At 43.4% G+C, this 15,952-nt stretch overlaps 1 protein-coding gene across 2 annotated transcripts in view; it reads left to right on the top strand.

Annotated features, from left to right (window-relative positions):
• MGAT5 (mannosyl (alpha-1,6-)-glycoprotein beta-1,6-N-acetyl-glucosaminyltransferase) overlaps nt 1–15,952 on the top strand; it is a 311,378-nt gene that overhangs the window by 261,282 nt on the left and 34,144 nt on the right. For both annotated transcript variants that reach the window (XM_004674702.2, XM_012728964.1), the window contains exon 13: nt 10,293–10,442. In XM_004674702.2, the coding sequence (XP_004674759.1) occupies nt 10,293–10,442 (150 nt within the window). The remainder of the gene's footprint in view (nt 1–10,292; nt 10,443–15,952) is intronic.

The following is a 15,952-nucleotide window of genomic DNA, read 5'->3' as shown; positions in this document are numbered from 1 at the left end:
ATGGTCATTTTGATGATGTTAATTTTCCCGATCCATGAGCAGGGGATGTCTTTCCATTTCATGGTGTCTTCTTGTATTTCTTTTAACAGTGTTTTCACAAATCATTTTTTAAAGTCCTTATGTTTCTTGGAATCCCAGCAACAACCCAAGTATGTGCTCCATAATGATAGAAATTGTTTAATAATGGAAAAACCAAACCTCATTTCAGTCAAGCTCCCTCCCTCCTGCTTTCTTGCTTCTCGGTATTTGCTTCACCTGGGAAACCTGGAGCAAGGTGGAGACATGGGGTCATCTCTGCTTCCCCCACGTACAGGTTACCTTCTCATCTTTCCACCTTCTTCCTTGCTTCCATACCAGGCTACCAGGTAGGGGAGCTCCTGCAAGAATTGGTTGGGCACCTTCTGTGTTAGTATTACCTGACACTGGTATCTGACACTGAACCTTTTCTCTGGTGGGACTGTGGTGGTCTTTGGGACCCTTCCTGTGGATTTACCACCTTCTTTTGGACAAGTGACACTTTGGGATGATCATGTGACCCTCCCCCCCACCCCGCTTCAGTTTCTAGCAACACAGTTTGCCTGTAGTCCCCTTGGGTAGAGCCCTTCCCAGTAGGACTCTGTAAGGTTATTTTTGTGGGGTTCACATCTGTAGCAAAGGAAACAAAACAAACATTCTGTCGAGAAACTTGAAAAGTTCTGGCCATTCCTGAAGTGGGTCCTACTCAAGAATCCTCCTTTGAGAGGATTTTCCAGTTGGCTACCTTGAGGCCCCAAGGCTTGGGTCTAGTGCTAATCTGCGTACTTCAGAAATTTCCAAACATATGCAGGGAACTCTCTAAGAGGCTTTGACCCTTTTAGCCTGGTTAGATAGAGGGAAGGAAATAAAACAGCTCCCCAAAGGTAGTCTCACTCCTCTTCTCTCCCGATTTGGGAGGTGGGCTGTCCTCTCACCTTTGGGTACACTTAATACTGATTATATAGTTATTGCCCTTTAGGGTATCGGAGAATTGTAAGGAGAAGCCCTGATAAACCCTCACCTCAGTGCCCAACCCTCTGAAATCTTTCCCTAAGGATGCACAGGAAGGAAATGTGTAGTGACCAGTTCTCTTTTGTCTTTAGACACATATGAATGTCAAATGCTGTCCCAGCTCAACAGAATCTCATCTCCACTTTTTCTGGCATGCATAAGATTCTCAGTTCAAGTGCATCAAACCTACAATTCACTGACCCTGTGGACATTCTATAAAAAATGCAACACACTTTTGCCAGTATAGTCTCTTGGTCTTTTAACCTTCCATTGTGATCACTTGCTCTTTGTCACTGGAGAGTGTTTTCTTTGATTACTGCCCATAGAAAGCTGGTAACAAAGCTCCTGGAGGAGCCCGTTGACACATTAGGGCTACAGTAGTCCACTTTCTGAGCACAATAGCATAGCTGGTGGGTTTTGTTGCTTTCAGCCCATGGTTGGCAGAGTAAGGGGGCATCGTTATCCACAGTGATTGCAGTTGCATTGGGAGAGAACGGAGAAAAGAAGACCTCCTGCCCTTCTCAAAGCACAAAAGAGGTCATGTCAAAAGGTTTTCTTGTTTTCACAAACTGACTGGCAGTTCCCCAGGGTCCTTTAAGAGCCATTCACTAAACAGCAGAAAGCTCTAGTGCTAAGGCAGAGAAAACCCTCAAGCGCTGGAAATGAGAAAGCCAACTAACTAACCAAACCAAGCAGAAAGACCTGGAAGGAGCCTGGGACTGATGGGGTGGGCAGAATAGCGAGGACTCTAGCCATCTCAGGACTCATGGTTAGCACATCCCATTTTATGACTTCAGGGCAATATTAGTATCATACTTTTTTAAGTGTAAGTGTATATGTTTAAGTAGCTTTTACACATATTTTATTATTCCCTAAGTCTGCCTCCACACTACACTTACAGTAGGTGTCCAGTAGAGTGAGGAAATGATGTTATCCTCTATTTATAAGTGAGAACTTTGTCACCAAGTTGCTAAAACTGGGCTTTTTGCTCTTTCCCTGTTAAACATTTAGCTTCACAACCTCCCAGGTCCTGACATTAGACAATAAAACAAATTTTTCTCCTAACCAGATAATAGAGATTAAGAAGTAATGTACTTACGAGTATTTTTCTCTTACTCATTCTTTGCCTTCCAAACAAAAACTCAAGAGGTATAGGTAGTTGTAGAGCCTTTCATATCTGACTTGAGGACAGCCTGGCAGGCAGCTGCTGCATTACCCTAAATGACTAGTCATTGATATCAGATGAGATCCAGTCAAAAAGTATGGACCCCAGGAGAGCAAAAGGAAGCAGAGGGCCCACTGCTGGACCACAGATCAGGCTAGAGATAAGCAGTTCCCCTTGTAATTCCCACTAAAATTACTGGGCACTATCCTTTTCCCTAGAGAAGCAAGGATTGGAGAAGGAAGTGTCAGAGGTGGAAGGACTTCCAGAATCTTGCCTTCCTTGAGTCTTTCAGAGCCCCAAGAAACTGGCAGGAATCCCACGCACTTCCCTTAACCTTGGGAAGTTACTTGAAATAAATGAGGCAGGACCCGCAAAGACTTCAGAATTATTCCCTAGCATAAATTATTTCTGCCTCACTGCTGAGATTCACAGATTTGCATTTTAGAACTTCTAATCCTAGAATAAAAAAATTTCCATCCTTGTTGAATTTTAGATTTTAGAAGCAGGCAGATGAGGTACTTCCTGTTTGCCTCATATCTCCTTCCTTTCCTTCTTTTTACTTCACAAATCCTAAGAGAGCACCTTATACTTGGTAGTTTAGGTTAAAAAGAAGTCAAGTCAACTATAGATGCATCTTTTAGGGTGTACAGCTTTCCTTTTATTTTAGCTTTGATTAAAAAACACACTTAGTTAAAGTTACAAACATTAAGTTCATTTGCTGGCAACAGGCTTTGTTCCAAAAGAACTTAGCTTGTGAAGCAGCTGGAGTGGGGCAAGACCAAGGGATCCTGCAGAAGCCGGGCTAGACCTGAGCCTTCTTTTCCCAGAATCCATAGGAGCACGTGGTTCGTGTGCCTGCTCGTCTCCCTCATCAGCCACTTGTGCTGATGAGGCCCTGCTCTGTGCCAGGAAGTCATTGATGTTGACAGTGACCTGCCCAGATACAGTGCTCGTTCCCAAATAGGGTACATAAGGCCAAGCAGATGATTCAGTTGAAAGATAAATTGTAAAAGCATATTTGCATAAAAATCTGTTTACCTCAGGTATTGCCAAATCAAAAGCGTTTGTCACCAGGGAAAGATATAAGGAAAGAGCAGAAGCAAAGAAAGGGAATTATTTGATGAGCTGTTGCTGAATGCCTAGTTGGCTGTGATTGGTTGTCTTGAGTTTTTTTGATTTATAGGCTTAGATTTTAGTTTGCTTAAGTAGGACTCAGGACATTAGAGCCACAACAGTTTAATGGCCTTATTGTTTAATGATGCTAAGGAAACAGGTGGTGGCAGCTAACTTCACCCTGACTTACCTGGGAACTCTCCCCTGTGAACGATGCACGGAGTGATGCACGGAGTTTCTGTGAGAGGGAGTGAGTCCATCCTGGAGAGAGAGTGAGGGCGGGAGGAAAGGCATTTAGGGCAAAGATGTAGCGGAGGGAGGAGAAGTTTAGGAATGAGGAGCAATAGCATACAAGTAGAACTTAAAGGCAGAGAGGAGCTAAGAAATAAAACTGGGTAACTCGTAGGAGCCCCATATGTGAAGGCCTGTGTGTTCATGAGGAAGGAAGTGGTCTCTCATTGAAACTGAGGAAACTTTGCCTGTCTTTAGACAAGGGAGCTAAACTTTGAGTTTTGTAAATTAGTGTCTTTGAATAGAATGGATTGAAGGGGTGAGAGGCTAGAAAACTGGACGTAGGGCAAAAATTCTATGTGATTGGGGACAGTGTGCAAGCCCTGAGAGGGCGGCAGGACGAAAGAAAGGGAAGTGACTTCCAGAGAAATGCAAAGTAATGTGATGGTGTGTATTATCCTGCTGGCTGTGCCTCACCAGAACTGGGCAGGCTAGGACTGCCTGGAAGGCTGGCAGGCACAACTCTACTCTGGTGAAATCTGTGGAAGAGAGAAAAGAGGGTGGTTTTATTTGCTGTGCTCCCTTTTATCTTCTCTTTGGTCCTGGTTTGCCTCCCAGGGGAATTGCACCCCTTCTGGAACTCTGTTCAGGAATTCCTCCCCCATTCCATGGCACAGCTGCTTTGCAGCCTGCCAGTGGAAGGCAGCCTGGTTTGTTTGAGCTTGGACTGAGAAAGAGAAAGAAGAGCAGGCTGTTGGGGCATCTAAGAAAGCTCATAGGTTGTGTTCCCATCTGAGCTCAGCTCTGAGAGGCCAGCAGTTTCAAGTAGGAGGGGAGGGATGCCAGAATGAATGGAGAGACCAGGAGGCCAGAGAGATTTACAACATCTACTTTTAGTGGAGTTGACAAATACATCCTCAGCCTTTCAAGGAGTTACATCACTGTAGTAGTTAGCAAAGAACTTCTGTGGTTAGTTTGGAATAAAGCAATCTTCATGTCCTTGTGTTTCTTAAAGAAAAAATGATTCATCATTATATACTTATAAAGATCATGGAGTGAATCAGTTCTGTATTAGGAGGGGGAGAGGTAGAAGCCACACGTTTAAAAATGATTGAAAATCCCTGATAGTCAAAATTAAGAATCCAAACACATCTACTTCCCAGGACACTTACTGCCTAAATAACAGAAACCCAATTTTATTAGTTTAGGTTGTAGTGGAAATTGGCACACCTGCGGTCCCCGGGCAGGGCAGGGCTGAGATGTAGTGGAACTGTGGCCCAAGGCTTGCTTACACTTAACTCTTTCTGTGTGAAAAATCAACATTTCCTGACTGGAGCCTGGTCTCCAGGCTGCAGGAACCCACATGCTTCCACCAGCTGGCTTTGCAACTCACCACTTTGATGCTTGTACATCTGTTAACTCTTCCTGGCAAGGGCCACTTAGCTAGGTATTCTCCACTGGACCAGCCAACTTTGGGCTATCTGTAGGATTATTTTAGGGAAAAAAAACAAATAAACCCCCCACAATTTGCAAGATGCCTGTTGTTGAGAGGAAGTAGGATCCAAGAGAAGGGTGTGTGTGGCTACAGAGATGAGCAGGGTGTTGCTGGGGAGAAGAGTACCTGAACCACTGCAGCCAAAAGCTCTGAGCACTGCCATTCACCAAGGAATTTTCCTGTACCCCTAATTCACCAGGTAGAAAAGAGCTCGTTATTCGCCAGCTCTCATCTGTTACCTTTCTCCCTGCTGCAGACTCACACTAGTGAGTGTTGCTTTAGATGGAATTATTTTCCCAAAGTTCTCCGTTCAAGCTCTGAATATCTTACGACCAGTTCTGCAAATATGCCTGCCCCCGGCTACAATTATCAGCATTGCTCCTTTACTCAGTCTACTCCATCTTGCTTGCTTGTTCCTTTCCCTTGCTTTTTTCCTTTCCCCTACCTCCTAATGAGCTTAGGTAGATTGAAGTTGTAATCAGTTTGATTGGTTGTCTTTAATGAGAATTTAAATTGAACTAGAGACTGAAAGCATTATGGAACGGCAAGTTGCTCAACTGGGACCTTTTAGAGGCATTTCTCATGATCCTGAAGCAGGGGGGCAGCAGGCTGGGATGTGATACTCAGTGCCAGGTCCTTTTGGCTGTGTCTTAGTAAATTTGTAGATGTTGGGGTTTCCGGGACACATAATTTTCTTTGCCCTTGACCTGTTAAGTCAGAAGGGGGATGCATTTGAAGGAGCCATAGTGCTATAGTTCTTCGCTCGACGAGCCATCAGTTCCCTGGTGTCACCCTTCACCCTGGACCTGGAAAAAAGCAGGAAAGGGTATGTTGAAAATGTCTTCCCTCCTGCATATCCCCTCTCCATACTGGCCCTTTACTTGGGCTAGGGAAATACAGGCAGTACCAAGCATAATTGAAGAAATCTCAGCATCCTGCTTATTAAATACAAAAGCTAGAAATGTACATTGAAGAAAGAAGGGGACCCTTTGATGTTCTTTATAGTAAGAATTGAGCTTTCAAGTGTGGAGGCAATGGGGCAGTCGTTGGAGTTATATGAGTAGTTTGTCTTGTTTGCTTATTTTAAAAATTCTTATATCTTAATGGTCAAATAAATACACTGGCATATTTATAGATGGCAATATCTGGCAGTTTTTTTAATGCATACAAGAACATAGGTATAGACTAGATGTGCAAGGGATGAGAAGATTTGCCAGAGACGGAGTGAGGAGAAGAACCCATGGATCTGCTGAAAGGAACAGCAGTGAGACAGGAGAGGTCTGTTGTGCCATATGGGTCAGCTCCCTGGCCAGGGATCAAACTCATGTTGCAGTGACTATGATAGCTTCATAGTCCTGAGACTCAATCCCTTGTGCCGGGGGTGGGGGATGGGGGAGGGGAGGAAGGCAGTTGTTTTTGCAAATGTTTAAGATGAGCAATAGTGTGTTATAAATATCCTTAAAGCTCCATTCACTTTCCCAAGGCCTCTTTCCCTCCTGAGTAATCCATATCTAGAAGTGTGTGTCTGTCATCCCCTTGGATAATTTTGCCCTTAGCTACAAGTGTCATATGTAAGAGCATTGTCCCTATTATCTCATGGTTTATAAATGACCTCAAGCCAAACAGATCTTTGCCAGCAGTCCCAACACTGCTGTTTATTTGTAGAAACCTTGAACAAGCTATATCACCTTTTTGAATCACAGGGAGATGCATTAAGATGCTGATTGAATTAATTCTGGCAATCCTGGTGAGTAAGGATAAAAGCTGGAGAAGGGGAGACAAAGTTGATATTACATAGACAACAGATCTTTGTAACTAACTTGATGTGTGGAATAAGAATTGTGATTCTGATGCAGATACTTGGCCAAAGGATTATTGGCAAGCCCTGAGAGCAGGATTGTGTGGTTGGGGTGCTGGGCTGGCAAAGTAAGGGGATGGATTCCCTTTTTGAGCTGTTGAGTTGGGTGTGCTTATAGCACACCCTGATGGAGCAATTCAAGGGGCACTTGAAATTTTGTTACTGAAATTCAGGCACCAGTCCAGAACTGGACTTGCTTCTCTGTGTTTCTCTAGCACCCAGTATGCAATGTGTTTTAACTTTAGGATGGAGAGCTGCTCCCGAGGCTAGTGCCTCCTGTGGCATGTTTACCCACAGTAGGGAGCACTCCTCACTTCCACCATGTCTTACAAAACTCTGACAAGTGGAAACGAGAGACCTGGGGTGGAATCACCTAATTGTCATGTCAACCTCAAAGGGTGGTATTGTTTGAAGCATTTTTTTTCCCCTCTAATAGCATGTTGTGATTTTCTCATTCATGAACATACATAAATCCTCTCTGAAGATAACTTTTACTTTCACATTGTATGTATGCCTTAATGTTAATAAGTTCATAGATTTTATTAGCCTTTGCCTACACTTCTTTATATTTGCCTAAACTTGCCCCATACTATACTTTAAGGAGTCCCAATGTTTTCAGGAATTGATAGCAATATGTGTATACCGAGTTTTATTATCTCCTTTCCCAGGCATCTAGTTTGAAAATCCTAACTGTGACAATGTAATATCAGGGTAAGGGTGGAATCATAAAGGTGAAAAATTTCACCAGAGAATGGTGGAAAACAGAAAAGGTGGATTTACTGAAATACCCTGCAAGGGAGAATGGGGTGAGATAGAAGATGTACATCTGTGAGGACAGAGGGATTTGAGGTTCTCTTTGATGTTTTAATGAGCTTTGTGACTTGGAGTGCCAGTTCACATAGGTTGTCTGCTGGGATCTCTGTTCTTGGTGCTGCTTTTGACATAGAAGGTGTCCTGGGCCTGCTTCTGTGTTCTTGGAACTAGGCTGGCTTTCTGGACATGACGGTCTGTTATGGCCAGTTTGCATGGCAGCCTTACCAATGTAAGCCCCCCAAATTTGTCAGCTGAGCAAGGAGTGGGGACTTAAGTTTTTAATCTTATTAAATAATATCCAGAAACTAACCTTGAGTCTGTCTACAGTGAGTGTTTTTCCCCAGGAAGGAACTAGCTGGACCATTCACGCATCTCTTTTATTCTTCCAACCTAGTTCATGGACCCTTGGTCCATCTTCACTAGTTAGCAATTGACTTTTCACAGGGAAATGTCCTGTCCCTGCTAAGGGCTGGAAAGATGTGCTGACCAGTCTCCTTTTCTTTTGGATGACAGGAGCCTACCTAGAATAATTAAGGAAAGTGGAGGATATGGGAGGAGCTGATATTATTGGAAAGATCTGGGGTTTTAGGATAAGGAATAGCTGTGAATAGGATGGGACCAGAAGGTATTTTCTTGTCCGCCTCTTTACTTTTCTCGTGCTCTTTTCCTTCTTTTCTTCTCCCTATCTTGTTCCTCCTTCTATTTTTGTGTCTCTCTCCCAACTTTGGTTGTCTCTCTCTTACTTTGCAGGAGTGACATCTAGGTCTCATTCTCTTTCTGAGCCCTTCTTGATACCGCATCTTATTCCCAACTGTGTTTCCTTCTCCTTTCTTTCAGCTCTTACCTGGTTCTCTTTCCACTTTCACTGCCCCAAAACTAGCAACTGGCTCCCTCAGAACTTGTACCTGGCCATAATTGCTATAAATCCAACACTGACTGGCCTTTATCTTCTGAAGCCTGTGATCAGAGGCAGTGATCTCTCTATCTACAAGATCCTGAGCTCCTGAGAGGGCCTGATTGACTGAGCTATGTCTCAGGTACACCTGCACACACTGTGGGCCAGTCAGCCATGGTGGGGGCAGAGTTATAGACTCCTCTGTGAACTCTGGTGGCTGTGAATGAAGATAGAAACCCTGAAATGTCTGTGGAGATAGTAGTTATCAGGGGCGTTTAGCACAAGAACTCTGTCATAGAATACCTTAAATTAACTTTGAGGAGAATGGGGGGGATGACCCAAAATTTGGTTCAAGCTATAAATCCAAGGTTTCATAGTCTTCCTGGTCACCTCTGTACTAGTTCAAGGGTATACTCTCTGAAATTATGAATTTAATATTGTCTAATCAGACCAAGCATGGCATGAAATGAAGCTTTCAGTCCAAGTGTTTCATTCATACATCAGGGTGCAGAGATGAGCATGGTTGGTTTTGGTCACAGTGAAGAATGTGGACTGTAAACTTTTTGATACATGATGTGGAACATACGTCCCCTATGCAGTAGTCTCCACAGGGCCTGTGTGGGCTCTGCAGTGAGCAGCAGATAGTAGAGCCCACACAGGCCCTGGTGCCCTGAGGAGCTGCTCTCCAAGTCAGAGTGAGGCTCTGGCCCCAGGGCAGCCGCAGAATGCTGTCCCTTTTCCCACCCTCATCACAGGTGACCCCTCTTCTCTTCCCTCCATGGCTGCTGATGTCATGCCCTGGGTCCCTTGCCATTTAAGTCACAAAACTAGCCATGATTATATTTGCTTTGAGTGTGCTTTAATGAGGCCTGTCCCACCTTTATGCAACCAGAAAATGCAGAGCCCTAATCTTTTAAATTTCCAAATCTACAACAATAAAAAGCAACCAACAAAATCCAGATTGTGCAACTTAGTCGTAGAAAACAGGAAGAAGAGAACGTGATCTTCCTTCTACTTTGAAGATGGTTAGGATTTAGGAATCATGCCTCAAATTTAGTGCTACACAGAGGAGTACTTCTAGAAGAAGTAAAATTTACTCTTGAAGGTTTCAGGACTTGTCAGTTTGCATTTTATACCGTTCTACTTTTGCTACCTGGGTGGGTATTCTCATTCTCTCTCCAGCTGCATAGTCAATCTAGGATATTGTGGGAAACTCATTTTCCCATGATCTGAATTAGGTGGGATCCAGTTCTGACAACATGAGTTAATCATCACTAGAAATATTGGCAAGAGCTAGGGATGTTTATATTCCTCAGGGACAGCCAAGCATCTCCGGATAAATATTTCAGTCCAACTGACTGCGTTCTCTGAGCTTCCCCAAACTTCCTCCCCCATAAGGAGGATGAACAAGAGCAAAGTGTTGCCCTGGTAATTTACTTCACACAATTGGCCTTGAGCATTATTGGTGTTCAGTAATACATTGCTATGTTTCTTCTTGCAAAATTGTACAGTAGCTATATGACAGGTTTGCCCCCAGAATCCATTACTGATTACTTTGAAAGAAATTTTTGGCTAGATGGCCAAATTCCTGCAATTTTCATGTTAAGAACTTCCATCTCGGAGCCCTCCAGCTATGAGGCAGATTGTTAACAAGAATGAAAAGAGAAACACCTTGTCCTTGTGTCCCCTTTTTTAGAATAAGAAGATCTACTTGGACATTATTCACACATACATGGAAGTGCATGCAACTGTCTATGGCTCCAGCACAAAGAATATTCCTAGTTACGTGAAAAACCATGGCATCCTCAGTGGACGGGACTTGCAATTTCTTCTTCGCGAAACCAAGGTGAGTTTTTAGTGGTTTTGTAAAAAATCCCTCAGTGAGGTCTTTTACAGGTTTGTTTCCACTGGCTTTGAAAATGGGATCAGAATCTCTCATACTACAGCAGCTCTTAAGATCATTTTGGGACTGTGGTTTTGGACTGTAGCTTAAAACTTAATTAATGACGGAAGGGGCTGCCTCAGTTTACAGCTGATTTTCAGAGGGTCAATTCTGTGTCAGGTATTAAGCAAAGGGTTGGGATATGGCAGCCAGCAGAAAAGGTGTGGCCCCACCTGGAAGGTCAGGGTTTCCCTAGAGCAGAACTTTCAAAATAAACCACTGTGTGTTACTCTGCTTGCACTGGGACACAGCAGAGTGTCAGTCAGGTGTCAGAAATTGAGCCAAAAGCCAGAAACCAACTGAGCTAATCTACGCTGGGATGGGATAGAAAATAAAATAGTCCAAGGAGCTGAGGGTCTGATAGTCATAGACAGAGTCTAGTTCACATCATGAGATAGCGGGGGGAGCCAAGGATGGAGGATTCTTTCAGTAGTATGATGAATGAGAAAGAAATGTCTCCATCCTTTGTGGATTTCTGCTGTGGAAGTCCTCAGTGAAATGAGGGGACTTGCAAATAGATGGAGTTTAGCCTTGAAGGACTGACTGACATTTCAGTAAGTTCTCTCGTGTTTATTAAGTTCTCATTTGTGAATATTACAAACATTTATTTAGCAACTTCTTTGTGCTAGGTACCGTGAAAGGAATACAAGAGTGAAGAAAACAAGTACTTGGTGCTTGTTTAAAGCACAGGGTAGTTTATGGCCAACACTAAAGATTCAGTTCTGGTCCCTAAGTATGCTTTCATTTTCAAGGTGACAGGGAGAGTCTACGTGGATGGGTTTCTGTGGCATACTTGCGATTGCTAAGCATTGTGTAATGTTTTATTTCCGCAGAACGTATTTACATTTGCTATATCATTTAGTTCTCTCAGGAGTTATTGCTAACTTTAAACATAAGGAAATAAACTAGGGGATTTGGCTTGTCCATAGTTACTGGGATCAAGACTTGGAGGTGGCCCTAAATCTTGATTTTTTTCTTTATTCAAGTTAAAGCTTTGCTAGGCCTGGCATGTTCTACCCTCATGACCATATACCCAAACTTCAGAACATGTCATGGATTCCCACTAGCCAAAACATACACATTTTTTTTCCTACCTCAGTTTTTCAATATGCAAACCTACTTGGTCATTTCTACAGTCAGGTCATTCCTGTGATGCCATGAAGCAGTAATTTGATAAATTATTTATCCTTGGCCAAAGACCTGCTTTGTTGCAGTTAAGATTATTTCCTTACCAAGGTAGGTCACCTGTGGCTCTATGACAGCTGTGATGTTCTAGGGGCCACATCTGTAAGATTATTTCCTTACCAAGGTAGGTCACCTGTGGCTCTATGACAGCTGTGATGTTCTAGGGGCCACATCTGTCTTCTCGGTTGCAGTCTTTGCTTTCTGCTTGCCCTCTATCATATGGTGACATCTTAGAATCATTAGAATATCTGGACTCTTTTGTGGCAGTGCTATTTCTGCCACTTACCTCATTTTGCTTTTCTCCACATCAGATTGTGGGCAAAGCTCACACTCCTTTAAAATTACATTTGGCAGTGCTGGTTTTCAGCAGTGTGTCATTACTGTCTCACACGATTCTCTTAGCCCAGTCTTGCCAATGTCTTACTCAGCCTTGCAAATTTTCAAAGAATCCTTACTTACCTACCATCCATTTACCCTGTCAGAGAATGGGAAGTGGGCTAAAGCTGAGATCCCCGATGGCTTGGGGAAGACAGAAGAGGCCCAAAAGGCCAGACCATGATGTCAAAAATTGCAAAAGGACCAAAGGTTACAGCTTGAATTTTGAGTGCGAGGGGCATATATTTACCCTTGCAAAGCGGATGCTTTCAGAGGATGTCACTGATCCCATTTTGTATTGCCTACAGATCTGACCAGAATATATTAATGTACTCTGAGTGGAATTACAGCTAAAACAGTTGGCAAGTATGATGAAAATGAGGCAGTGTACATCAGAGGCTCCCCTGTCACCCAGAACACAGCAGCAGGCACTAAAAATTAATAAGACTTGGACTGTGAAATAATGACACTAAAGACCAATCAGGCTTTGCATTTATACCCCTTTCTGTCTCTAACTGTCCTCCACCTCTGAGCAATTTTAAAGCTATTTATTCTGGTGCATGTTAGAAGTAGAGACCTGGAGATGTGCAAATCCAAATGTCTATGGAATGGCTGAGTCCACACCCACTGTCCCAGACCCAACATCAGAGGGAGTCACCCCTGAGGTTTCAGACCCATTGAAATGACAGGTGCTTAATCAGCTTTGACTTACTATTTTTCTTTATGAGCTATCTTTGAACTCCCACCCCCACCAGCCCAAAGACCCTTGGCTCAGCACAGTTTTATTCTGTGCACCCTGAGGGTCCTGGGTGTCACTAGCTGACTGGCAGCTAGTGTAAAGGCAGGAGAAATTCAGTATAGCACTCACAGCAGGGCTGAAAGAGTGTTGAAGTTACTGCATCTAGAGTAGGCATGTAAATTTGAATAAATTATTTATCCAAGGACCAAGGGCAAGTAATTCAGTCCAGCCAACTCCAGGAGTGTAGTTGAAGTCAGCAAATAAGCCCTGGCTGCTGTGGCCTACTTTTGTTTTTTGACTTAAATTCTCATCTCTTGTACTCTGATTTCTTTATGGACCTTCCCGTGTTAGCTTCTGTGTGCTCCCCTCCCCTAGTCTTCCCAGAAGACACTCCTTACTAAAGGGGGCATTGCCTCTTACACTGGTTTGGAGAAGTGTTTGAGTGCATCCAAGGGGTTGTGAGCCAGCATAGGTTGTGCCCTTTCTACAGCAAAATGTAACAACAGATTCCAGTGTGGATATAACTGCTGCTGCTTGTGCTGGCCTGCAGCCCTTCCCTATCCAAGCCCACACACTCCATCTCCAACACCTGGGTGGCTCTTCATGACCTTGTACCCCTGCCATGTCAGCTCATCAGCTTCCCTGTGGGACTCATCTAGAAGTCTGGACAGGATTGAAGACATGGAGTATGTGTGGCACTCAGCCCTTCCCACCCTCCTCTCCACCTCCACATGCACCCCCAGTCAACCCTGACCTTCCTGTGACTTAGGATGTGGTTATATCACCTTTCTCAAAAACCAAAGGCTGAAACAGCTGCCACCCACCTTCCCCAACCCCACTTCCGGTGGAAGCATTCATTTAGCTCTTTGAGGACAGAGACCTGACTTGTGTTCACAGGTACATTTCCATTGCTCACAATGGTACCTAGCTTGTAGAAGGTTTTTAGGTAATCAGGTAACTGAATGAAGGAAGGAGTCAACATGAAATCTCTCTGGGATCTTGGAGGAGCGATTTCTTTCTGTTCTTGTGAATCATGTATCTACATGTCCAGGATCTTGCCAGCAAAGGGCACTGCACCTCTGATATCCCATGCCAGCCATATCTTGGTATTGGCCATGTCTCGAAAAACAAGAGAGCTTACTTGCCAACAGAGCAATCTGTCTTCCATTTGCATTTCACATACCGAGATACAGGCCATCCAGCAGGTTTCGGCTTTATGGTTAGTTCCTAGGATTACTCCTCTTCCAACTACGGGGGGGGGGGGGGGTAAAACGATACATACATACTTATTCCTCCACCTCTCCTACACCCACTTGCACATACAGGATATAAAATGTGTGTGGGACATACTTGTATGTAGAATGAAAAGTGGATAGAGAGGATTCAGTAACCTGACCTGTATAAATGCTCACGTGACCACCACACTTGATTGTTGGCCAGCTCTCAGTGCCAGGAAATCTCAGTTGCTCACCACTCCTGAGTCCATCACAAGAAACAAAATCCAGGGTTAGGAAAATGAGGTTTATGTGAAAAACCAGTAAGCCAAGGAGAGGGGAACTCAAATCCTCAAGAAATCATCACAATTCCTGGCCAAAGAAGGGGTGAGGGTTTTCCTAGCAGAGTGCAGGGCAGAAGGAGGTAAACTTTCTGTGAATCAGTCTAGGTGCTTACTCACAGTACACCTAAGTAGAAATGCCAGTGTTGTAGAAACCCACAGCCACAACACCAACACATCTGAACTTGAGCTGAGCAGTGCAGGTCATGTATTTGCAGCTGCATGAAACTATTGAATTTGAACTTACACTCCTGTTGAGTGAACAATTATTTAGGGCTAAGCCTAAGAATATATCCTTTCCATGAAATATCTCATTTAATCCAGAAGCAGTAAAGCACTATTATTTTTCCCATGAAAAGATAGGTATAGAGAGCTTGTGTTACCTTGTCTGAGGAACCTCGCTGAACAGAATAGATGACAAAATAGTCTCAGATGAGTCATAGAATGAGGTGTGTAATAATATCCCACACCTATGATAAAAGTCAGAATTGAAACACCGGTCAGTTTTGCTGACTCCAGAGTCTGTGGTATTAATCATCCCATTGTTCTGGCCACTTGTGCCAGCCATCAGTTTTCTGGTTAAGCTGAGGTGGATTCATTGCTCAAACATTGTCCTGAGCCACACTGGCTCACCAGCTTTACTAGTTCTAACTAATCAGAAAGTGTATATTGAATAGTGTTTATTTTGGTTTATCGGTCCCATCAGAGTGACTAGAAACTGACCAAATCCATGGTGTCTTCCTCAGAACTACTTTTATCTACAATTAAAGGACTTTTGTTAACTACTCCACAGAGGGGTTTAAAACAATTTTGTTTCCCCTTTATACAAAGTAAAACCGTGAGGAGTTTTACTGAACTCTTTGTCATTGTGTGGGAATGTCCAGATCCTGTGCCATGAGTAAAACGTATGGCGCTTCATCTGTTCTCTCTTGCTTAGTATTAGTTCAGAAATTTAATTTTAGAGCATGTAATCCCTCTGTTTAGAACTGCTCGTTGATGGAACCAGAGCTGCAACCATGGAGATGTTCCGTCATCTGGAATATCCTCATTAAATTCTAGGCTTCTGAAGGCCAGATGAAGTATAAATAAAATATGCCCCATTTCCTCTTGAAGAGTTAAGGATGCACTTGAATGCATTCTTGTGTGTCTTTTGCCCCTTGGAAAGGATATTTGTAAGTAGGCAGAATGACCAGAGTGTTTGAGGGGAGCAATTTAGGTGTGGATAAGGTACCAGAGAGCCACAAAGCCATGAGTGCTCAGAAGTCTACCACCCTTATATGGTGGTGATTTCTCCCTTCCTGCCCTGTTGTCAATCAAGCCTCAAGTGTAATTTGACCTTATTGCATCTGCTCCATTATAATGTCACAGGTAATAAGGACACAGGAAGCAAGAAAAAAAAAATGCTTATTGACAGATGTGACCAAAAAAAAAAAAAGTTATGTTGGTGTTATTTCCAAGTAATGTATTTCTTACAATACTAATTAGTGTGACAAGAAAACTCATTGCCAAGAAGTTGGGTGGTATTTGCTTAAGCTTCATTCTAAAATCATGAGTCTTTGA

This window comes from Condylura cristata, unplaced genomic scaffold (assembly GCF_000260355.1).
Source record: "Condylura cristata isolate star-nosed mole 26May11 unplaced genomic scaffold, ConCri1.0 scaffold00002, whole genome shotgun sequence".
Taxonomy (NCBI): domain Eukaryota; kingdom Metazoa; phylum Chordata; class Mammalia; order Eulipotyphla; family Talpidae; genus Condylura; species Condylura cristata.
The sequence above is the reverse complement of the archived record's forward strand: the minus strand, read 5'-3'. Positions and strand labels throughout refer to the sequence as shown.